Here is a 26193-nt window from a genome sequence, read left to right as displayed (position 1 = left end):
GTATATGCCTGTTTAAATTTTATATTGATGTAAGAATAACACAATGTTAATAAAGTCATGTATGTATAGTTATTTTTTCGTTTCATTTTATTCTTAGGGGTGTGATTTAGATAAACAAATGCCCAAAAGAGGAATTAAGTAGCTGAGTATTTTACTAAAAAAATATCTAAACAAAAATAAGTACCTGCTTAACTCGAAAGCGTCAGCTTGATTTTTGTTATGCAATGCTTTTTGTTTTGTCGAATATCTTTTATCGGGTCGGGTCTTATCGGCGTAAGAATGCGATGCCATCTGCTTCACCGTTATGGACCACGGAGTGCAAGCTATCGCTCCCAGATTTATTTGCAGTCAGTTACTCCTCGTCATACAAAACGGGCAAAACGGGCCGAAGTTTCGGTTTCTGCATAAAAATCATGAATTTCTCGGTGGTTCGATTTCGGCCAAAGAAATCCCTGAACCTTTCGGCCGCGCCGAAACTTTATTTTCAGTTTTGGATTTGTTGGAAAATCATGTCTCCGAAAAGTCCAAAACTTCGGTTTTAGCAAAAAAACCAGTTTGGGTTAGAAAGCCTTTGGGCAGGAGCACCTGGATGCCAGCTTGGACCCTTCGACTCAGTCCAATGGCGCGCTGTACGAATCGTCGACGATCCCAAACTCAGAAGCGGTATTGAATAAGTCTAAGGAGAGACTTCGCCTCCTTGTGTGTGTTCTACCGCTTGTACAATGGGCTGTGCTCTGAAGAATTGTTTGACATGATGCCAACGGCCGCTTTCTATCACCGCACCGCTCGCCATCGGCAGGGTATTCATCCTCACACCCTAGCACCTAAACGGTCGCGTACTGTGCGGTTTAAGAGGAATTTCCTCCCACGGACGCTTCGGCTGTGGAATGAGCTCCCTGCCGTGGTTTTCCCGAGGGGCTACAGTATGGGGTTCTTCAAAAAAGGAGTGTACAGGTTTTTAAAGGGTCGGCAACGCGCGTGTAATATCTCTGGTGTTGCAGGCGTCCATAGGGACCATAGGCTACGGTAACTGCTTACCATCAGGCGGGCCGTATGCTTAATTGCCACCGACGTGGTATATAAATAAAAATAAAAAAAAGTTTCTAAAATTCTATATAAACAAAGTCGATAGCAGAAGAGAAAGAGCTTTAACAACATTGACTTAAACAGCTCCGAGTATGATATGTCACCGTCAAAAGTGACAGACTACTCCCTGTTCCGTGTTATCTTTATTTTATTTTGTGTTTATCAGAGTATTTAACCCTCAAAAATTAGCATAAACTTACATTAAATACTATTTATCCAATCCACTGATGAAAGTCCTAATATTATTACCGGCTTTTAACTGCTCTTAAACATTTCGTAAATTCGTGTTGTTCCAAATATGTTTATCAACAAAATATGTTCAACGTTTATCAGTGATACCTACTTATGAGTGACAATTTGTAGCAGTGAGTGTGCGGCGTCCTCAGAAGAGATGGACCGGTCTGGGGGTTATGCCTCGGAGGTGGAGAAGGTTAGTAGGCGAAAACCTTTTCGAAAAAGCAAACTGGATGTATCCTATCTACTAGCTACTAGCCACATCTATGTACATAGAATACAATCACCTCCAAAAAGTAATATTTTTCTCCTTTACTTTTCATGTTCGTGACATGTCTATGTTCCAGCCCATCTCCATTTTAACTTCTGTGTCCAGGTTAGGGCGTCTATGATTTTGGTTTCATTCTAATTAAGAGGAGCGGTTTTGCCTTGCATGAAAACTTCCATGTTTGGCATGCATAGGTCATTGTTGAAATTAAAAAAAAAACGGCAAAAAAATCACGTTTGTTGTATGGGAGCCCCACTTAAATGTTTATTTTTCTGTTTTTAGTATTTGTTGTTATAGCTGCAACAGAAATACATCATCTGTGAAAATTTCAACTGTCTAGCTATCACGGTTCATGAGATACAGCCTGGTGACAGACAGATGGACAGGCTCAGGCAGATGGACAGACAGACGGACATTGGAGTCTTAGTAATAGGGTCCCGTTTTTTACTCTTTCTACAACCCTAAAAAATTGTCAGGAGTTTGCACATATCCATTAGGTACCTTCTTTTAAGAGGGAAGAATAGCTACTGACAAAAGATACTTTTTTGATAAAATTTTCATTTCGGGAGAAAACGATTTCCACTCACTAAATCTTAAGAAATCACTGATTTTGATGTAGATCGCTTCTACATAAAATATTCTAGGTTCGCTTCGCTGTTAAAAAAAAATCTTTTTATTGCAAATATTGAAAAATGAAAACCTAATCTTTCATGAACATTATGTTAAAAAATCATGGAGAATGGAAAATATTTAGAAGACCAAAAACATTTTTTTGTATTGATGAGTAATATGTAGCATTCTTGATAGGTAGGTCGCTTGTTAGGGTTTCTTTTAGACTCCAGATATTATTCCTGGTGTTTTTAGTTCTTCCCTCAATTTACTGTTCGTTTGCATTTGGGTTGAAACTTACTTGTTTTCCTAGGTACCAATACGTCGTGGTCTTATATGTGAACAGGTCCTTTTTCCATCCGAGCTTCACCTCATGCGGCTCGTCGTGTGCGGGTTGCGCGCGGCGGCGCGTGCGGCGAGCGCGTCGCGGCAGACGCGAGGGTCGCTGGAGGCGGCGGCGTGCCGCGTCATCGCGAGGCAGGCGGGGATGAAACACGAGGATGTTCATGGCTTGTGGTGAGTGTTCATCATGTTTAAGGGACTAAATTTGGGAAAAAGAACCGGCCAAGTGAACCTATGTACTATCATAATCGCTTTTATCGCCAGCGCCCTACGTTCCCTACCTATATGGATAAATGATTTTTTTTATTTGCATTAATTATTTTTATATGATTTTGATCCATGTTCTTTCACTGATATGCGTTAAAATTGTTAAATAACAAACGAAACCGTCAACGCCATCTAACCGAGAAAGGTTGGTATTCGTGGTAGCGGTAGCGACATCTGTGCGAGAATCAAGTTTTCATGATTTCCGAGGCAATTTTTTTCCTTAGACTATTCATGTTACGGAGTTACATAGGTCTTTGATCTAAAGTGAAAATAAGTCGTCTAAGAAGACAAGAGCAGACGAAGAAAATTAATTGTATAATGTGATGTCCTTACTTACGCAGGTGCACTTTTCGAGCTATGTCACTGCGTAAACTGCGCGCACATCTAGCGCGCGGCGACGTGCCAGCGACTAATGAGCGATTGACTACTCTTGAGTGGGCCGTTGTAGATCTGCTAATGCTGTACGACACGCCGCTTCTTAGTGTGGTGAGTACCTTAGTTCAATTTGCAAACACGTTTACTTTACTAGCTCTGTGAGCTGTAGACCTCGCGATAAGCTTAATAATAATATTATAACTATTATAAGCCTATATGGTGTCCCATTGCTGGGCTCAGGCAGCATTTCCATTTGTCTCGGTTTTGAGCAACCTCCGGCCAATCGTTGAGATAATGCGTCCAGTCGTCCACCATCTCCGTCCGGGCTTACCATCCTCACCCGTCTTGCCATAAGCTTAAAAAAACTTAAAAATATAAAATACTTCGTTGAGTCATTATTACAGCGAACTCACAATGATCTTAAGCGCCATAGACCCTACTGGCGCTTAAATCCTTTATGCCAATTTCCGCCATTTTGAACATTTCCCAATAAATTTAATGACTAAAAAATGTAAAAAATGTAATCGAACTATCAAACTTGCTCACAAAGTTTCACGACGACCTGCAAAGAACATCCGCAGCTGACGTGGAGACCTTCGCTAACGCTCGGTCAATAAAAACCTGAGCTCGCAAACGTTTATATTTTATAAAGTAAAGTGTGGTCACTGCATTCAGTTTCACCAATACCTCCGTAGGAATATTCTTTTATACTCTTTGTGACAGATCGTTGACAAAATTCGAGTTAAAATTTTGCGTTATTATTACAAGTCCAATGGCAATTTGCTCTAATCCCATGACTAGGTAAAGGCCTCCCCTTGTCTTCTTTCATTTGTTCCGGTCTTGTGTTACATCTGGCATCACATCCCCGACGAGATATCTCTGTTTTTACTCTCGGGACACCCTCTTCGTGATCTAATGTAATCGTAGTAAAGTTGTCTCTCTAATCTATGTCTTGGACTGTATGACATGCCACAGGCAGCTTCAAACCCCTCCAAATAATGAACTGCCGACAGGCAAGCTTCCATCAGCGCGCGCAGCTGGCGGCCCTGGAGCGCACCTTCGAGCTGGTGCAGCGGTTCCAGCTGGAGCCGGAACATGGCGGGGCCGAGTCTCCTGAACAGTGGAGCCGCGCGGCGGACTGCTACTGCAACAAGTAAGTAAGGAGGATCTGATCATGGACTCAGGTGCGCTGTTTCTTTATGATATAGGAGGCAAACGAGCAGACGCCCGATGGTAAGCGATACCGGCGCCCATGGACACCCGCAATACCAGAGGGGTTGTACGTGGGATGGCGGTACGGTCTTTTCTTGAAGGTCGTATCAGTCCGGAAAACACGGCAGGCGACAGTTCATCCCACAGTTTAGCTGTGCAGGTCAGGAAGTGTCTGGAGAAACGCACAGTTGAGGACTGCCGACCATCTAACAATAAGTGGTGAAGGTGGAAAATGCTGTCGCGTAGGGCGATGGCGGAGAAAAGCGGCAGGGATTAATCCGAACAATTCCTCGGAGTACTCCCCGTTATACATCAAATAAAAAAAAAAAAATGTTTATTTTCTTTAACAATCTCATCATCTTAAAAATTAGTGGTTGGAACCTCCTTTTAAGCTTTAAAAGCGTGTGCCAGGAGGTACCGCCCTTCCTTATCTGGAGAATATTAACAAGAGAGCGTACTACATTTATGACCTAGGTATTTATGCTAGGTAAATATTACAAGATTTACTTACAATTACAAATGTTACAATAAAGTCAAGTGTGCTGAGAAGCTTTATACAAGACATGCAAAAGGTATGTACATATAATTAGAAAAATAAACAGATGTAAAGACATGCGATGGAAAATGTATTATCTTGTGCGAAAACCTTTCAATTTTTTTTTTATATTTTTAAAACAATAAAGTTACAACAGTTGTAAATAAAACGAAGTTGAAATAAGCGCTCTCTATAAATGTACCTACGCTCCATCTTGTTTTTTTTTTTGCACATAAATACCTACCCGTGTTATTGTTATTGACTTAATAAAAAATGTTGTATATGCGTACAAAAATGTTTGACGAAATCTGTCTATCTTGTTGGATATTCCGTGGACTACTCAATGAAATACCATATTAAAGAAAGCAAAATATATTGTGCATCCGCACAGGCAAACGATTACAAGAGAAGTGACATCTGTCTAGAAGACTTAATAACCAGAGTTTATACTGGGACATATATACGAACTCCATGTAGATATATTAGGCACATGCCAACCTCATTGTTCTAATTATATTAGTTCCAACATATCTTACACTTACAAAAGAGATCTGTGTCGAAACATGAAGAGACACACGCACATTTAAATTGACACATTGTAATTTTGACGCACACAAACATAATTATCACACATGTAAATGTCTTCATACGATTGTTTGCACATTGTGCAAGGTTTGTGTTGTGACAGAGGGTAAGTTACTGAAAGGCTACTCCAGTTCCTGTATGCTCTAAGACTTAACCCTTAAGCCGGATTTACATTACGAAATTAGTGGCGTGAAATTAATTTCGTGACATTATTTTTACCATCAGTTTCACGTGTAATTTAATACTTTCGTAATGCATGCACTACGCAGAACAAATTATACAATTGATAATTTTTAAAACCTGTCTTATTTTTCCAACAGTGGCGTAGTGTTGTCGGCGGTGGCGCTGCAGCGGCGCTGGTACGAGCTGAAGCTGGACACGCGGCAACGCGTATGTGCCCCCAACGTCCCGGGCACCCCTCGCCCGCTCTTGGTGCCGATACACGAGGCCGTCGCGAACAGGTGACACAACACTTGTCAAGTAGGGAACTAATCACATTATTTTATATTAAATGTTTCTTTTGGTGTTTTTTTAAGTATTTACACAACCATACAGGGTGTTATTTCAATAACCTGTAATAGTTTCCGATGTAAAAAAAAAACTGAAAATATCAACATCAGACCAGCCAAAATGTATGAAACGGCAAATTTTTTTTCGTGATTTCGTATCTGGTCCTATAGTAGAAGTTGCTTAGTATGACCTAAACTTTGTTTAATTGCATTAGAAAGAAGGTAAGTGGTCTTGACATGTCTTTAGTGTGTGAGATACATATATTTCATTATTATTCACAACGACGGGACTTAACGTCGGAGGTGAATTTAAAACTTATTTTACGCGATTAAGTCCCGTCGTTGTGAATAATAATGAGTAAAAATCGTGAAAGTTTAAATCAGTGTTTTACATATATTTCAGTTTATAACTACCATAATAATTAAAATTTCCATGCTAGGTACCCTCACGTGGTGAATTCCAGAGAGTTGTTGACATGGCGTGAGCTGGTGGCCGCGGGGAGGGTCGGCGAACCTACCGTAACTATACAACTCTACTTTATCACTATTCTAGAGTAACAGTTAGTTATAGTATTTACCAAATCTAGACACGCGATAGCGTGTCCAGCCAAGATCAAAGAAAAATAAACTTGCAACGCAGCAACCGTGTGTAATATTACACGAACCATTTCGAGCTACTCTGGACCCCTTCACAACTTCAAACCTATTTAATCTACATACATGAAATTTGGCACATTTATTCAAACCCATTTGCTTGTCTAGAATACAAAATTTCATAAATATAGGTCAAACAGTTATTGATAAATTAACGTTTAAAGACGGCATATTGACCGACTGTCCCACTGAGTTATAGATGCCCATATAATCTTAAAAATATAAGATTGGAGCTAGGAATGTTGTAATTCTTGTTCTTTATAAAAATAAACAGTTAAAATTAAAAATAGTTATTTGTTGTACAAGGGTGCAAAGTTGTATTTTACCCGCGAGTGTGGAATTGAAACAAGAGCAAGGGAAAGGATTCTATAGTTGAACCACGAGCGAAGCGAGTGGTTCTAAAATAGAATCCTGAGCGTAGCGAGTGTTTCAACACATGAGAAGTAAAATACATTTGCACCCGTGTGTAACACAAAACTTTTCCCCTCACTATAGCGAGGAAAGTGCAACATCCACAGGCGTTAGATCATCTTCAACACTGGAATCACTAATTTTTTTACGATATTATAACAGAAAACACTAGAAATTCTGATTTTTACGTGAGTCGGTGAAAAGAACAGTAAAAATTTTGTTGACAATGTTGACATTTCTGCTCTGACGTATGAAATGTCAACGATGCGTTTTGAAATTGCATCGACTCAACTTGTGCGTTCAGAATTATATTTAACATCATTACAAAAAATCTAACGTTTCTTATGGAATTTTAAGGTTTATGACTTAAAATTATTAAATAAAGCTAAATTTGGTATTTTTTATTAGATTCTCAAACCATTTATTTAATGATAATTAATATCGAACGAACCACTATCATGAGCGTTTTACGTTTTGTTATCTGTCAAGCTACTTAAACACGCTCCATCCAAGGTCAAATTACTTTCCCCACTAGTGGATAAAATGCGTTTTTCCCCGCTTGTTTTAAAGGATAATAGACGGCTTTCCGAGCTAGTGAGGGGAAAAAATTTTTTTTTTTTTTTATCAAAAACCTAACCTACTTTCAGATGACCTAAAAACTTGAAATTTGGCATCAAGGTAGACTATTAGGTGTATGTAGGGAAAAATATGAACATTGAAAATTATTTGATAATTCGATGGAAAAAACCATATAAATATTGATAATCATTAGATTAATTTAGACTTATGGACCAAAAACCTAAATCACTTCCAGATGACCTAGAAACTTGATGTTTGTCACCAAGCTAGACTATTAGTTTGATGCCAAATTGAAACGTCAAATCAATAAAAACTGGATAATATGTTAGTTTAGTCATCATTTATACAGCTAGATCATTTATAAAGTCGACCATCATAGCCCTGCTGTCTACTTACAATTTATTTCCATAAAGATATAGTTTTATTTTAATAAACTATACATACAAGCACACCAGCAAGTGGTTAATGTCATACACACATAGATATTTTCATTCACTCATTCGTTCCATTCGTGCCAGCACTTGTGAAATGTAATGTGTTTGAAGCCTTAACTGTGTAGTGTGTAGTGTATGTACATGTCCACAGAGCGAGCGCGGGCCGGCGCCGGGCGCGCCTCGTGTGGACGCGGCGGTCAAGGTGCGCACACACGGTGCGTACATATATGGTATCTCTGAACTGCTTTGTATGGACCACGTCTCTTGTATCATCCGGTATGATCCATACGCCGTTATGTACAGTAATCTGCAGAAATAATTGACCCCCCCCCCCGCCCGCAAACCAATTAAAAAAATTCTATGCAAAGTGGGGGAAGGTCAGTTATCTGCGCAGCTGACTACTTGAGTGTAATGTAAAGATAAATTAAAAACAAGCACTTTCGTAAACTATATAGACATATTTTTCTGATATCTGTATATTTTCAAATAAAATAACGCAGTTTTATTTCTGTACTGTAGATGCGGAAAAAAGTGTAGAGATTATTGATTTACTGGACGACGAGGATGACGAAAAAAATTTACTGAACGACGAGGAAGACGAAAAAAGTGCTCACAATGAGGCACCAGGCAGCACTTCCAATATTACTCCGGTTACTACTGCTGATAACGAACTTAATGGTTCAGAGAATAGTCAAAGAAAAAGTAGTAGAAATATAAACCAAAACAAGAATACCTCTAGATATAAAGGCTTTGGTAAAAATATAGATATAAAAATTAAACCGGAAATAATAGAAATAGATGACGATGCTCCGAGTCCGAAGGAAAACATTGTAGAAGTAATGCAAGATATAGACTTAAATAATGTAGATGCATCGATAGTCTATGTAAGTGACGAGGAAGACGTTAAAAACATCATTGACGTTCAAATGGGTAACGTTGATAAAACGGTAGAGACGGCTACAGTTGTGAATGAAAAGAATGAAAACTCTAATATTAGTAATTCCATTTTACACCAGGAAGTGAAAGTTGAAAGCAATTGGAACGATTGCCAAAATATCTCAAACATCAGTGATGAAGATAAAAAAAATGATATTGCAGAACATAGCCTTGTAAAAATAGACGAAATATGTGATAGCGACGAAAAATACGTTAAATGTTCTTCTCCTGATTTGAATAATCAAATAGAAAAACTTTGGCGCATCAAAGAAGGTAGTGAAAATGTTAATATTAAAAGTGAAATAGTAAACAATGCAATTGTATGCAATAACCTTGACAAAGTAGCAGAGCAATTGAAAGACGAAATACTTAATAAATATTGCGTTGTGCCATCAGCACAAAATGAAGACACAAGCGTTAGCGACACAAGTGAAGAGTCAAGTGGTTTTGGTAAGGAGTTTTTTTTCTGTACAATTTACATTTTATCATAATATTAATCAGTTATTCCTACTTCAGTTTTAAAATTTAAAATTTATTTCAATTTTGTATTTGTATTAAAGTGGCTTTTTTTTAAATGTAATTATTTTTTTAGACCCCAAGCTACTTATGTGCCCGGTAATACTATTAAGAAGAATAGATGACCCAAGATCTATAGACAAACCACCATTACCAATCCATAGACAATCAAACACCCAAAAATCTAATAAAACTTCATACAGCAGATTATTTTATGAGAAAAAGAAAGAAATAACAAATGCTACTCGACCTTCTTACAGTAGATTACATTATGAGAAAAATAAAGCTAGATTGCTCTATGAAAAAAATATACCTAGATCGTTCTATGAGATAAACAAAGCACTGTTAAGGCAATGCAAGCCCTGTATGGTGTATTTGAGAAGAGTGGACGAGGAGGGCAGAAACGTCCGTATGTTCCCCCTGGAAGGAAGGAAGAGAGTGCGACTCCCGGACATGGAGAAAGTGAAAAGGAATAATCGTGGTATACTGACGGCGGAGGTCGCGCCGCTGCTGCCTATGCAAGTAAGTCTACTTTCTTATTATTCTAAACAATATAAATACTGATAAAAACAGCAATATAAGCAACTTTATGTGTAGGTGAGGCCTTCATTTATTGTATTTGGTGTGTTTGAGATAAATTCTCGGGGCTTTAACTAGCGTCCCACGGTGGCCACGGCCTTAATACTAATACAAATTACCTCCAATTAAATTTAATATTCATTTCATTAGATTTGAAAACGAAACAAATTAAATTCTTGTAGTAGAAGTAGTAATAGTAATCATTTTATTGTACACAACACAGGTTTACATATAATTTACAGATTTGCTTGTTTCTAATACCATTGTCTCAAATTCGACTGCCAACTTGTTCTTGCTTGGCGAGCTATTAGAAGTAAAAGTAAAATAAATAATTATTTGCTGCAGAGTTCCGCCATGGTGAAGCGAGTGCGACCCGATCCAACCTACAGCGATCAATCTGCGATCTCATCATCGACTTTACTAGCTTCTGGTCTAAATCCTTTACAGAACACGTTCCGACCTTCGGTCCTGCCGCCATGGACACAAATTCTAAGCCAACCAGACACACAACCAGACAGAGACAGACAAGACCCAGATCCATCTTCCTTATTGGAAAAATTGCTTGTTGGCAACCCTTCTTATCAGAATTCATCAGTAATTGACCCAGCATTACAACAAAACTATTTCATATATCCTCCAACTCAGTTTAACTTGCTGCATTCCCAAAACGGCTCTTTACTTCAAAATCAAAGTTCTCAGAGTCAATTACAGAATTTAAATGTTCCTATGCAAGGTTTCATGTCGAATCCAATGTTACAAGCGACTAATACAAACTGGCCACACGGTCTACAACAAAATATAACAAATAACTGGCCTCAAAATGTATTTACAAACATGTGCCCGTCTGTGCTTCAGACACTAGAAGCAAAAACGACAGCAACGGGAATTATACCAACACCGAACATATCATCACAAAATATAGCTATGCCAAATATATCAACACAGAATTTAAAGATGCAAAATATATCCACACAGAATATGTTAACGCAAAATATACCGGCACAAAATATGACAATGCAAAATGTATCAATGCAGAATATAGCAACGGAAAATATGGCAACACAGAATATAGCTGCGCACAATATAGCAACACAAATTCAAACATCAGAAACACAGAATGTAGTTACAGCAGATGAAGTAGAAACAGCGATAGCACAACGGAATATATTAACTCCGAATACAGCAATGCAAAATATGTCAACACAGAATATGTCAACGCAAAATATACCAACACAAAATATAGCAACGCAAAACATATCATCACAGAATATACCAATACTAAATATATCGACACAGAATGTAACTGCGCAAAATATATTAACTCAGAATATGGCAACGCAGAATATAGGACCGCAAAATCAAACTCCAGAAACTCAGAATGTAACTACAGTAGATGAATTAGCAACAGGGAATATATTACCTCAGAATACAGCAATGCAAAATATATCAACGCAAAACATAACATCACAGAATATAGCGACACCAAATACATCAACACAGAATATTGCAATGCAAAATATACTGACACAAAATATGGCAACACCAAATATTTCAACACAGAATATAACAATGCAAAATATATCAACGAAAAATACAACAACACCAAGTATATCTACACAAAATATTGCAATGCAAAATATACCAACGCAGATTATAGAAACACCAAAAATTTTGATACCAAACTGGGGATTGGCCAACATGGCTGGCGTAATACCTTTGACACAAACAAGTGTTAATCAGCCGAGTCTAACGATTGACGGAACTTTACTCGCTCAAAGTTTTCAAGGCATCATTCTAAAACAAGAAGAACCGTTAAACCAATTTATAACTGGTTCACAACCTAATCCATTTATAGTGAACCCTTCTTGCGTTTATACAGCGCCTACACCGATGCTTATGAGCCCACAATCTGCGTTTGTTACCAACCACGCCATGCTATGTGGGTCGGTATTGCAAATCATGCAACCTACCCCTGATGGTTCTACTAGTATGACTCAGCCAAATCCGGTTGAAGATTCTACCAATACTAAAATACTGCAACAAAACTTACAAAACCCAATCGAAGGTACTTCCGACACCAGCGTTAAAATGGAGGTGGATGCAGAAACTAGTGGTTCAAGTGATGGTGTTTTGAAAACCACCGAACAAGTTAATTTGCTTCAGGTGGTGCCTGTACATAATCTTTTTGAAATGGTACCGAGAAAATACACGTACTCATCGACGGATAATAAGAATTTTTCATACAAAAGTAAGTGAATGGTTCTATTTTACTGAAAGTTTAATTTATAAAATATTTATTTGATATTATTAGGGTACCGTAGAAAAAACGGATTCGTTATAGTTTCTTCATGTCCGTCCATCCGTCCGTCTAATTAAATAGAAAACGTATTTTCTTGGTAACACCTGAGAAATTTTTGGTAATGCCAGAAACGTGAAAAATGTCGGTCTAAAGTAAAAGTAGATTAGCTCATGACATGAAGGACCTTTTATGCCAAATTGAGACCTTTTAAAACTGCTTCTTCAACAACATATTGTTAATCGTATTTCAACTTTTACCCTTATCATATAAGCCTTTTAACGTCCTTAACTCATAAATGCAATTGAGACCTTGAAGTATTATTATGTTCTGTTTTAGGTTCAGACATCCTTGACTGGGATTTGTTTCCGCTCTCCCCGTCTTATTTAATAAAAGAGCGCAAGATGGAGTTCAAGCACGTTCTGTGCACGGGCCCCGGCCAGGGCTGGAGGCTGAAGGGCCACCTGGTGGTCAGCAACCAACAGAAGCCGCCGCCGGTGGCTGCTATGTGGTCATTGAGGCCTAGGGTCCGACTGCAACTGCCGGTATGTACACTTACCTTGACTAGTTATATGATAAATAATAATAATTCAGTCTAGGTACGTCCCACTGCTGGGTACAGGCTTCCACGGGGGGGTTTCGGCTATAGTCCCCACCTTGGCAATTTGTACTTCCCGTTGTGTAGTCCCCAACCTGCATTGGACCTGCTGCATTAGTGAAAAAAAAAATTACATGTCAAGCCTTGAAATCGTTGCAACTATCAAGAATTTCCGAATCTATCTTTCATTAAAATTAAACTTTGCACTCCTTCTCTTTCTCGAGTCTCAATATTAACTGGGGATAAGCAACAACTTTGTTGCCTTCCAAATTAATAACTTTTAACTTATGAGAATAGGTAACATTATATCATCATATTCCTAACAATCCTTAATTTAAATATTTTTATAGACAGCCGAAGAGGACTGCAAGGATGCCAAGGCGGCCCCGAACGTGCTGTTCCGAGACAGACTCTACCAAAAGCTTTTCGACTATCCGCTTACATACGCTCTGGTGAGTTATATAGCGGCGGTGATAAACGAGCGTACGGCCCAACCGGTAGATGCGAAAAAAGAGGATAGCTATATCGGGATCGGCAATGAGGTTGAAAAAATTGCAATAATAAATATAAATTATAATACAATATTTTAATCTAATTCATATGAATTAATCACCAGTTTTGTCTCCTCCTCCTTGCGTCGTATTCGTAAGTATTGAGGGTCGTGACCTCCCTTTTGTATCACTTTCTCTCTTACGATCTTTCTCCATCCGCTTCTGTCTTTGGCGGTGTGGAGAGCCATCTGGACTGTGGAGTCAAGAGCGGTGCGGATCTGGTCAGACCAACGTAGTGGACTGGCCTGTGGCCTTTTCCCTTCCACTTTGCCGGTCACAAAAAGCTTTTCGAGGTCGCCACCGTCTTTTCTTGCAATATGACCGCAGTTTTGTCTACATTGAGTGTAATAGTTCATACATTTCTTAAAATATTTCAATATTGTTAATTGTATAATTGTATGGTGTGTCAGATGCTGGTGGCGGTGGAGTCCGCGGCTGCGTGTACACGGCTGCTGTCCGGGGGCGCCGCACTGCAGCTGTACTGCCTACAAACTGGAATCTTGCACGCGATACAAGCACAGGTTAGCCGGATAGAATGCATAATGTACCACTTCCAAAATGTCTCGTCGGCACATTTCTCCTCGTTTTGCTACGGCTCTCTCGGAAAGCCCGGTAGGTCTGCTCGGCAATGCAATTCCAATAATTGGCCCGGTACCTAATTTTTACGAAAGCGACTGCCATCTGTTGCAGTCCAGACGGGAAAGTGGACCTCATCGGGATTTGTCCGGTCCCGTTGATAGATAGATAGATAGATAAAAGATTTATTTGTACAGCTGCAATTACACACAATATTTATACAAACACAACAGAAGAAAAAAAAACTAATTACTACTTACACTAACAAAGAAATAAAATTATAACGAAAATACCTTAATAAAAATGAAACAGAAATGGTGTAAAATTATGTGCAAACTGTGTGCGTTGCAGCAGGACAAAAGGGTCACGGCTCAGTGATACGCTTCGCTCTTTGGAGCAAAGCACTGATTTTCTGCCGGGACCCAGGTCACAACAGATAATATATATACAATGTGCTTACGTAAGCGGAATGAAATGTACTGTGTAAAGTGTGATTATTGCATGTCGTGTGATAATTACTTGATTAAATATTAAGACAGTAGGTAAATGACCCGTGTGTAGTGTACTGTGTGTAAGTCTCCAAGTTGTGTGACATTTTAGTTGTGTGGCATCAGCCCCACCATGTTATATCCTGAAATCTGCAACCAAATAGCCGAATGGAATCCCAGCGGTTTGTTTTTCAAGAAGTATTTTTTTAAAGTGACTTTTAAATGTCTTTTTAGATTTAAGTTGTCTTAAAGGCGGGGGGATATCATTCCAGCATTTGGTCGCAAGAAAACGGAAACAACCGGTAAAGGCAATCGTCCTATGAGGATGTACTTCTAAAATACAACGTCGAGTAGATCTTGTGGCGTGTCGTTTATGAAAAGAAGAAAAATTTATTTTAGAATAAAGATACTCGGGTGACTTGCAATTTATAACGCCAAAGAGAAGACAAGCAAGGTGTAAATGTCTACGTGATGCCATATTCAGAGTCGAAGATTTGTTCAAGAATGGTGTGATATGGCTCCTTGGAGGAACTTTGTAGCAATATCGATAACACGCGTTTTGAACTCGTTGTATTAATCGACGAGTTTTTTGTTGCGTTGTTATCATTAACCGAAAAGCGATCGACGGAAACACTATATTTCGTACATACTTTCTGAAAATCTCATCAATACGAACCGTGTTCTAAGTCGCGTCCTTCGGTTCTTAGTGTCACTCCTTACAGCTCCGACGAGGCTTCCCAAACGAGAGGACGAATATTTACTATTTAGTAATGAATATGTTTTATTACAGCGTCTAGACAACGGCTCCTTCATCCTCTCCGGCGACGCCGACGTGGAGTCCCCGCTCGCGGAGCTCACCCGCCGCCTGCACCCCCCCGCGCGCCCCTCCCCCGCCGCGCCCCCCTCCGCCGCCGCGCCCCCCGCACCGCCGCCGGAGCCGCCCGCGCCGCTACTGAGCGCGCTCGTCGCCGCCGCGCGCAGACCGTTGCCCGGGCAACAAGCGCCCGACGCGGCGCCCCCCTCCCCCGCCCCCGCCGCCGCGCCCCCCGCACCGCCGCCGGAGCCGCCCGCGCCGCTACTGAGCGCGCTCGTCGCCGCCGCGCGCAGACCGTTGCCCGGGCAACAAGCGCCCGACGCGGCGCCCCCCTCCCCCGCCCCCGCCGCCGCGCCCCCCGCACCGCCGCCGGAGCCGCCCGCGCCGCTACTGAGCGCGCTCGTCGCCGCCGCGCGCAGACCGTTGCCCGGGCAACAAGCGCCCGACGCGGCGCCCCCCTCCCCCGCCCCCGCCGCCGCGCCCCCCGCACCGCCGCCGGAGCCGCCCGCGCCGCTACTGAGCGCGCTCGTCTCCGCCGCGCGCAGACCGTTGCCCGGGCAACAAGCGCCCGACGCGGCGGCGACGGCGCCGATGTTGAGCGCATTGATTTCCGCAGCGAGGAAGCCTCCCGTCCCGAAATCTGCGTTTGAACCGGTCTTATCTTCGCCACTATCGGGCGCGTCTGAATCTGATGTACCGTCTACGTCTGCGTCGTTTGAAGAATCCCCGCCCCTGTCGGTGTCCCCGCGTCCTCCGGTGTCCCCCGCCCCGAGCCCCGCCGCGTCGCTACCGTCGGCGCCTTCTGAAGGGTCATCTCCGCGACCCGTTTTATCATCTCCGCCCGCGCCGACTGCGCCGGAACCGACGCCGGAAACGTCGGGAGCGTCCCCGTCGTCCGCTTCGGTCCCGACCGGTTGGACTGCTCGAGTACGACCCCCGCGGACCGAACAAAAACCGTCCCCGGCGAGACGGCCGAAATTGAAATCGATAAAACGAGGAACGCCGGCGACCGCTTCGGTGGCATCCGCGTGTCGCTCGCGGGCGGAACCAAAACGCGCGCGGAGACGACCGAAGTCGAAACCGCCGGCGCCGAGGAAACGAGTGATAACGGTGACCGCTCTAGTGGCATCCGCGTCGTCTTCCCTATCGAGCGAGTCGACCGCTCGAACACCGCCCGCGAGTGACACGCGGGCGGAGCAAAAACGCGCGCGGAGACGACCCAGATTGAAACGAGTGACGACGGTGACCGATCTAGTGACATCCGCACCGTCTTCGGTACGAGCAGAGTCGACTGGTCGAATACCACCCGCGAGTGACGCGCAGGCGGAGCCGAAACCCGCGCGGAGACGACCGAGGTTGAAATCACCGGCGCCGAGGAAACAGGTAACAGAGCTAATTGCTCAAGTAGGATCCGCGTTTATTGCTTCGGTACCGACAAAATAGATTGGTCGAACTACACCCCCGCTGAAACGGCCTACGTTTAAACCATAGAGTAACTTATACTAGAGCAGTACTGTCGTAGTAAATTTTTTAACCCCAGTAAATTCACTGCCATCTGTCGACACACATTAAAACTAAAAATGAATATTTTTAAAAATACGATAAAATGTATTTAAATATGGATAAATGTTTTTTTTTATTTGCATTAATTATTTTTATGATTTTGACCCATGTTTTTTCACTGATATGCGTTAAAATTGTTAAATAACAAACGAAACCGTCAACGCCATCTATACGACAGTAGGCCAAAGCTAGTAGCGCCCGCTGAACGAGAATCAAATTTTCTTCATTTTCGAGGCACGTTTTTTCCTTAAACTGTATCCATCTATTACGGAGTTATATCTATCTTTGGTTTAAACTATCCGTGCCAAAACAACCAACGACAAAAACTTCAGCGTCGAAACTGACGACGTCAAATCCATCGGCACCGAATCCACCGACGTTGAAACCGTTAAAGCCGACAATACTAAAGTCGAAACCGTCCACGCTGAAACTGCCGACTCCGAAAATAGCGGCGCCGATTGTGCCGATATCCGTGCCGGTACGTTCCTCGTTTATACCTCCCGATCTAAACCAGGTATTTTTAAAGAATCTTCATTTTTCTTAAATATTCTTATAGAATTTCTATTTTTTAAACATCAATCGAAACAGATACGTATATAAACAATATGTTAGATTCCTAACCGAGGAATGAAAGGTATTATTCACTTGAATCGGGGTAATGGCCAATAAATAGTGTCTTTCACCGAGTCAAACGCTGCAATCGTGGCAGGTTTAGGTTCCAGCCGGGGGCACTCAAGGCCTTGGTCATTTTTTCTTCAGTACATGACATTTATTTTTGGTTAAAAAACGTAAATCTGAATAACAATTTCCTTGGATTTTTACTCATTATTATTCACAACGACGGGACTTAATTGCGTAAAATATGTTTTAAATTTACCTCCGACGTTTCGAGGACGGCGTTGTCCCCGTGGTCTCGGAGAAGAATGGCTAAAGTTGACATCAGCACTTGGTCTTGTTTATTAACTTGAACGTTTTTCGCACTAGGGATGTCACCGGATCGACACACAACACTCACCACGATAGGCGCGAAATTGGATTTTACAACTTGCGATATTTGTTTCCGTTTACATTTACGAATGGCTGAGTTGAAATTTCTGTTTTCTGGTTTCAATGGCTTCATGGATTTTTCTACTATTAAACCCACGATCTGTAGAAAGTATTCTAGTAGTACTTACTTACTTAGTAGCGTATTTTACGCGAATAAGTCCCGTCGTTGTGAATAATAATGAACAATTTCCTTTTAGGAAACATGCACAAAACAAGAGAATACGCAATACGACTGGGACATGTTGTCGGAAGCGGAGTTCGTAGCCAACTACCGGCTGCCCAAGCACCGCGTGCAAGCGCTGGCCAGCGAGTTAGGATCACTCATACAGAACCATTGCATTACGAAAGTAAGTACCCACCACCCACCACCATTAAAGTACCTATACATAATGAAAAAAAATGAAATGAAGCATTTTTATTTCGGATATAAATGGTATAAATACATCCATATTATGTTAGTAACAACTTATATTAGGTGATTTAGTAGAAAGTATAATACATACATACATACATAGTCTGTTTTGAAGTAAATTATCAATCAAGTAATCAAGTAATTTATTGCACTCATGTTGTTATACAGATGATGATGTTTACAATAGATGCTTCAAACATGAACCCTGTGAGGGCATCTCAAACAAAACTTAAAAACTAAAACTAAAGCTATAGCTAACACCAATATTGTTAGGTACATTTAATGTGTGTGCGTGTGTATTCTGTGTTAGTAAAAATATGTGTTTTATTTTATGTCAGTGTTTTATATTATGTTTTTGGTAAAACTTATTTTATTATTACCAGATCCTGTCCTGCCTGCGGTACTTGGCGACGGACACTGCGCGCCCCCTAGCGGGCGCCTCGCAAGTTATTGACGCGCTCAACCATCATACTTGCATCAACAAGTACATCACGTTCCCGCTGCAGGCGGCGGCGCGAGACAGGGTCACTGACAGGTAAACACACACACATACACCTACCACACACACGCGCCCACTTAGTATGATATAGTTATTTGTGCAACAAGAGAGGAAAGTTGGTTTTTCTTGCGAGTGTTTATTTTGAGTCCCGAGAAAGCGAAAGACTCAAAAACACGAGATGTAAAATAACTTTGCTCTCGTGTTGCACACATAATTTTTCACCTCAGTAGTGAGAACATATTAAAGGTTAAAATGTATTTCGAATTACACAGAATAAACAGAAAAAAAAGTATTTATAATATGTACGATAAGATACAATACGATACGAGACCGGACCGTCCCGGACCGGACCGGACCGGACCGGACCGTACCGGACCGTACCGCACCGTACCGTACCGTACCGTACCATAAAAAAAATGTAATAAAAGTATGAAGTTCATGGCCTTCACTAAATTAAAAAGCTACATTGTTTCACTCCCTGGAGTGAGGAAAGTCGCACATTCCTCACTCCAGGGAGTGACGAAAGTAGGCTTGTTCGAGCTGCTGAGGTGAAAAATAATTACACTTACTACTTGACTACAGCTTCTACACCATAGATTTTTAAATGGGTTTCTAAGTTCCGTTCCAATATTGAATTTTTCATTACGTAACTTTTGAATGAGGGAATTAAATTAAGTAACATCAAAGAAAACAGTGAGCGAATAATTGCTTGTTCCAACTGCCATTATATTGTATGATATTGCAGGTTCAAACAACTATACAAGCTTCCTAACGTACTGGGCGTGGTCGACGGGGTGCAAATAGCACTACACGACTTGTCTCCGGCCCATGAGGATGTCTTCCTCAACCGAGCCGGCTTCCACTCGCTCAACGTGCAACTTGTAAGAGTTACCATAACTGACCTAATCTAACCTAACGGTGTAACTAGTAAGGTATCACTAACCATAACTAACCTAACGGTGCAACTAGTAATATTACTAACCATAACACTTAGATAAGATTATTTATTTTTAAGATTATTACTGACATAATGATCCCAGATGGGTCTTAAATAAATAATTTATTAATTATTTATTTATTTATAACTAACCTGACGTGTCGGGCGTAATGGACGGGGTGCAAGCAGGGACCGGCCCGCTATCCCTTATCGGGGTTTTATAAGGGTATCGCATAAGGCTTAACTCACCATACCCTTTGCCATTCGTCGACGACCTACTTGTCGCATCGGCCGACGAATCTACGCACGAGAAACATCTACGTTCCGTACTAAGCAGACTCGAAGACTACGGTATAACGATCAACCCGTCGAAATGCGTATTCGGACAGCCATCGGTCAAGTTCCTAGGCTACGAAGTCAGCAAATACGGCATACGACCACCTACCGAGAAAGTGCAAGCAATCATCGACTATCCTAAGCCGAAAAACATCGACGAGCTACGACGATTTCTCGGAATGCTGAATTTTTACCGCGAAAACATTAAAAACGCCGCACAAATTCAAGCACCACTCTGCAAATACCTACACAATGCGAAGAAGCGCGACAAAACGGAAATCAGCTGGGACAACGAAGCCGATGAAGCATTCAACGCGTGCAAAGTGAGCATACAAAACGCCGCTTTGCTCGCGCACCCCTCCCACCACGCCCCGCTAGCAATATTCAGCGATGCGAGCGACAAGGCCGCGGGAGCTTCACTTAATCAATTCGTCGAAAATGCCTGGCAACCACTTGGCTACTTTTCGAAGAAATTCTCCGACGCCCAGACTCGCTACAGTACCTTCGATCGAGAACTACTCGCAATATACCTAAGTACGAAACATTTCCGAAAAATGTTCGAAGGAAGAGAACTTATGATTTCCACCGATCACAAGCCGCTCACCTACGCATTTACGAAAACTAGCACAAACAACGAATCACCACGTCGCACCCGTCAGCTGTTGCATATAAGCGAGTTCACAACAGACATACGACACATTCCGGGAACTCAAAACGCCGCTGCCGACGCCCTATCTCGCATCGAAGCCATCGCATGTCCATCTCCTATCGACTACGAACAACTAGCAAGAGCGCAAGAGCGAGATAGCGACACTATTCGAACACTCGCACAGCAAGATAACCTGTCGCTGAAACAAGTCACGATTCCCGGAACTACAACAAAACTGTACTGCGAAACATCAAGCACGGACTTACGACCTTATGTGCCCGAAGAACAACGCCGTGCCGCCTTCAACGCAGTACACAACATAAGCCATCCCGGAATCCGAACATCACGAAAACTCGTTGCTCAACGATACTTTTGGCCCGGACTAAATGCCGATGTAGGCAAATGGGCAAAAGCATGCGTTTACTGCCAGCGTGCGAAGATCCAGCGACACACCGCAAGCCCCATTTCGAGTTTCCCGCCAACTACAAGGTTCGAACATATTCACATCGACCTTGTAGGACCTCTACCTATTACCGCCAGCGGACATCGATACCTACTCACAATGATCGACCGCGCAACTAGATGGCCCGAAGCAATACCTTTATGCGAGATCACCGCCGAAGACGTCGCTAAAGCCCTATACGAAGGATGGATCTCCCGCTTCGGATGCCCCGCTACCATCACGACCGACCAAGGACGGCAATTCGAGAGTCGAGTATTTGCGTCACTTACCCGCTTACTCGGCATCGAAAGAACCCGTTCAACGCCGTATCACGCTCAGTCGAACGGAATTATCGAACGATGGCATAGAAGTCTCAAGGCCGCACTCAAGGCCAGACTACAAACCGAGAAGACATGGATCGACACAATACCTACCGTTCTACTTGGACTACGAGCCGCACTACGCACAGACACCGGTGTAAGCCCAGCCCTACTCACTTACGGCTGCAGTGTACGATTACCCGGCGAACTGTTAGTACCCACGCGCGATGACGTCACCATGGACTCCGATTTCGTAAAAAAACTACGAGCGACCATACAAAGCCTAACGCCGACAGCAACAATCCCGCATGGCAACAAGAAACCTATTTTCGTACATCGTGACCTTCAAACCTGCGAACAAGTATTCGTACGAGTCGACGCCGTAAAGAAGCCGCTACAAGCACCTTATGACGGACCCTACCGAGTACTAAAACGAAACGACAAAATATTCACTCTGCAGCTACCTAACCGCCAGATGAATATTTCGATCGACCGCCTAAAACCCGCATTCATCATCGCCGACACCGAGCAAGATATACCTACAACTACGAGTTCAACGAGCGCAACAAACATACCTACAACATCGAATATAACGACGCAACCGACCGTTTCACCGAGTTTACCGACAACACAAGACACCAAAAACGACAACAACAACCAACAACAGAAAAAAGGCATCCTGAAACGAAGAAATGAACAAAACACAACCACGACCGCTCAAGTACCTACAAGCACAACCCGCCGAGGCCGCACCATTCGCCTGCCGGTACGCTTCGCTTGAGGGGGAACCCTGTGGGAACACACTACACAAGTGAAGATACATCGATTGACACCGTGTGCTGAGGCTGAGGAACGGTGCGATTGACATACTCCGCGGTTAGGCGGAGAAACATGAAATTGCTCTGATAAGAGCAGTTTGGATTGTCCTGAGAAGGACAGTTGGAATATCCTGCAGCATCTTCGTCGGACTCGTCGTGTCTTGTTTCCAAGCAGCGGGGCACGGCGGACCGACGACACGATGTTGACTCCACAGCGGCCGGCGAGCGAAAGGACTCGCGAAGGCGGGCCACTCAGTTTTATAGGCGCGCCGCGCGCGCCTGCGGCATGTACCAGCGTACCTCCTTATCTCTTGTTTCACTCTTCTATGTAAATATGTCTCTTTCTTTCTTTCTTTCTTCATTTTTGTATATAAACCGTGTATTCTGTAAATAAATTCATTCAATTCTTGTACATAGACAAGTGTTTTACTTCAGCTATAAACCTTCTGGACCTACATAGCCAGCACCTTCGCTATAAAACCCTTTGTTTTGCTTTTAAAACCCTTATATAAAGCTACCACATTTGAGTAATCGGTAGCCCAAATACCCTTACAAAACCCTTATCATCAGCTCACCAACACCTTGCATATTGCTTATAAGGGTTAGCCTTATAAAGAGCTTCCCTTTTAGCATATAAGCGTGCTAATTTAAGTCGTCTACCTTGTTCATAAAGCACACATTACTTCGAATCCGAGCGATCGTCGGCGGCGACGGCGGCGTTCTTTGACTAGGCACGTATTTTCTTTCCTTATCATACACTACCGTAGATATATACTAATCCTGTCTCTTTCACGCAAAGGGAAACCTTTATAAAAAGCGCTTAAAGATAAGGGTAGCCCTTATTAAGAGCTAGCCTTATTTTTGGTTAGCTTTTCGGTAAGGGTTAGTCAAAGGTAAGGGTATAAATGGGCTTGCAGTTCAAAAGGGAAAGTCTTTCAATGTGTTAGCCGTGTTTAAGTGTCGCCCATTGAAAGGGTTTTATCGCGGAAAGGTTTGTCCGGTCCCTGGGTGCAAGTGACCATCCACGACTTACCTCCGGCCAACGAACATGTTTTCCTCCCTCACTTTTTTGTTGTGTGCAGCTGCAGACATCACTATAAGCATATTATTTAAAGAGTAAAGCATGGTATGTATAAAATGTATTTCTGTCGTAGATCTGCGACGCCGACCTGAACATATTAAGCGTGGACAACAGCCAGGGTGGCTGTGTGCATGACTGCGCCGTCTGGGCAGCACATCCGCTGCACCTGCAGTTGCAGCGGCTGCATAAACAAGGAGAACGCGTTTACTTGCTAGGTATGTGTTGTTCTTAAACTTTAACGGCCCACCGTACAAGAAAAATTGACAAGCTAACGTCAATTATTATTTTCAGGTGATTCCGGCTACCTCCAGCGCGTAACCCTCATGACCCGCTTCCCCACCCCCTCCAACCCCTACGAAACCCTCTACAACTTCTTCCATTTCCGCGCCTGGAGCTCCATCAAACAATGTATCCACATGCTCCGACGACGATGGAGAAGACTCACTATATCACTACCAGAAAATAAAGCGAGAAAAATCATCAACGCTTGCGCAGTGTTACATAATATGGCGCAGCAATGTTGTGCTCCGGTACTTCTACCGGATGTACGTTTAAAGGAACAGAAAAGGAAAGATGCATTGTTAGAGGAGCAGCAAGAGAGCGCGGTGGCGAGTTTGGTGACGGCGCCAGACAGAGAGAGACTGCTAAGGGAGTGGAAGAAAGGTGTTGCTGCTAGGAATCTTCTCGTGGAATCGATAAAGAGCACCATCGAATCTGGTGTTACGAGTAGATAACTTTATCTGTTTCGCCTAATTTTTGAATTATAGGTAAGGATTGGGACCGAAAATACTTCCCTGTGGCATTCCAAAGCAGATGTTATCTGCTACCCATTGCTTTCTAAATTTTTACCATTTTTTTGTCTATTTCTATAAGAGTTAAAAACTTGTACGATTACAGAAGATGAGAATCGAAATCTAGACAAAATCGAAGGCCTTATAGCTGGAGACTACAAATAGAAATGGTAAAAAACTATCGGAAAAGAAAGCGAGTCATGTATTACATAACATATGCAATGATCCGCGTTATCGGCTATATCAGTGTGGGGATTACTGCAAGATGCTTTTGTTTATTTACCTTTATAGTATATAAAGACATTTTGATTTTATTTTTGATCCGATATCATAAATTTAGAATTGATACTCAAAATTTGCTGAAATCTTCTCCTTAATTTTAGTAAATGTGTTTTTTTACTAACGTTGTTATACAAATTGCGTATCAGTTAAAACATTTTTTTATTGTTCTATCGTTTTCGAGATCTTTATATTACCTTGTAAATAAAACCAGTAGTTAAGGCCGTTCCATCGGTTTGCCGCTGTCTCTGTCACATTTCGCAAGAAAGAACGGGAAAGATCATGCGCGCCAAGTGTCAATTTTAATCAAATTTTGTCGATTTTTATTTATTTTAAAAACGTTACCCTACAATATCGAAATTCGAAAGCTATGAAATTATTATTTAAGTTAAGATTGTTTTTTTTTTTCTTTTTTGTTTATAGTATCACATAATAAATAACCGAGTAAAGTTGGATTAAAACTCCGAGTTAGAGGTTACTTTGGGAATTAATTGTATCGAGCGAAGTGTCATAATTCGTGTATCGGAAGCTATGATATTAAAGAAAATTTAGTCAAGAACTACATATATTTTTTCCACGTCTACGAATATCAACGCCTCTTAGAAAAACAGGATCATATAAGGAGAATTTTCGCCTTCTGGCTCAGGGAACCGCCTTAATTTTATTGTTAAGCATCAAGATTTTTTTTTTGTAAGTACAACAATAAAGTGTATTATTCCTTGATTTACTAATTTAATTTATCACTCCCAAAAAGCATGACCACTTAGAAGACTAAAATTAAAATACAATTCATTTATTTCGGACAATTCGGAATCCATATATCACATATCAAATATAAAATATTAAAATTAAAATTTAATCAACTTTAGAAATTAAAATTGCAACATTGTTTAAATTACAATTAAAATAGAATACTAAGATTGCGAAATTCCCCGAATCGTGGGTCTTTTAATGCAGGTACAAACTGAGCCCACGTACGTAATGTATGCAATGCATTATGAAATCTGGACCCTGCATGGAATTAGTATGTTTAGGAGCAAACTTGCCATGCGTATGTTTATTATGTTTAGATAGATAGATTAGATGTAGGTAAGTATTTGATCACAAAACGTTCTTTTGATGCCTCGCCTGTCGCACCTCACATAATCGTAACATCTTCCTCGCATTATCCAGCCATTTTGCCACGGCTCATGGGAGCCTAGGGTCCGCTTGACAACTAATCCCGAGAATTGGCGTAGGCACTAGTTTTTACAAAAGCGACTGCCCTCTGACCTTCCAACCCAGAGGGGAAACTAGGCCTTCTTGGAATTAGTCCGGTCACGAAATCGACTGGTAAATATCGAATGATATTTCGTACATAAGTTAATTCCTAAAGACTCATTGGTACAAGCCGGGGTTTGAACCCGCGACCTCCGGATTGAAAGTCGCACGCTCTTACCGCTAGGCCACCACACATAATCGTAAGTGATTGGAAAAACAATTTTAATTTCGAATCTCCCGAAATAATGTAAGTAACTACCTAACGAAGCAATTGAATGACTCAAGTATTATATCCATATCTATTT

General features: G+C 41.7%; 1 protein-coding gene across 1 annotated transcript; it reads left to right on the top strand.

Moving 5' to 3' along the window:
* The first annotated feature begins 1212 nt into the window (after positions 1-1212).
* On the top strand, positions 1213-25294 carry LOC134752584 (uncharacterized). Its single transcript, XM_063688253.1, has 19 exons — positions 1213-1516; positions 2544-2713; positions 3148-3292; positions 4195-4334; positions 5834-5974; positions 6463-6541; positions 8252-8315; positions 8620-9486; positions 9629-10074; positions 10477-12379; positions 12767-12972; positions 13376-13477; positions 13987-14097; positions 15431-16837; positions 18262-18411; positions 18860-19011; positions 19721-19856; positions 23632-23773; positions 23850-25294. Exons 1-19 carry the CDS (start codon positions 1478-1480, stop codon positions 24290-24292), a joined length of 6843 nt encoding a protein of 2280 aa, XP_063544323.1. The 5' UTR covers positions 1213-1477; the 3' UTR covers positions 24293-25294.
* The last annotated feature ends 899 nt before the right edge of the window (positions 25295-26193 follow it).

This window comes from Cydia strobilella, chromosome 25 (genome assembly GCF_947568885.1).
Source record: "Cydia strobilella chromosome 25, ilCydStro3.1, whole genome shotgun sequence".
NCBI lineage: Eukaryota > Metazoa > Arthropoda > Insecta > Lepidoptera > Tortricidae > Cydia > Cydia strobilella.
The sequence above is the reverse complement of the archived record's forward strand: the minus strand, read 5'-3'. Positions and strand labels throughout refer to the sequence as shown.

Coding starts and splice junctions, on each gene's coding strand:
- LOC134752584 (XM_063688253.1), top strand. CDS start 1,478: ATGGACCGGTCTGGGGGTTATGCCTCGGAGGTGGAGAAG. Junction 1,517..2,543: donor ATGCCTCGGAGGTGGAGAAG/GTTAGTAGGCGA, acceptor ATATGTGAACAG/GTCCTTTTTCCATCCGAGCT. Junction 4,335..5,833: donor GCGGACTGCTACTGCAACAA/GTAAGTAAGGAG, acceptor TTTTTCCAACAG/TGGCGTAGTGTTGTCGGCGG.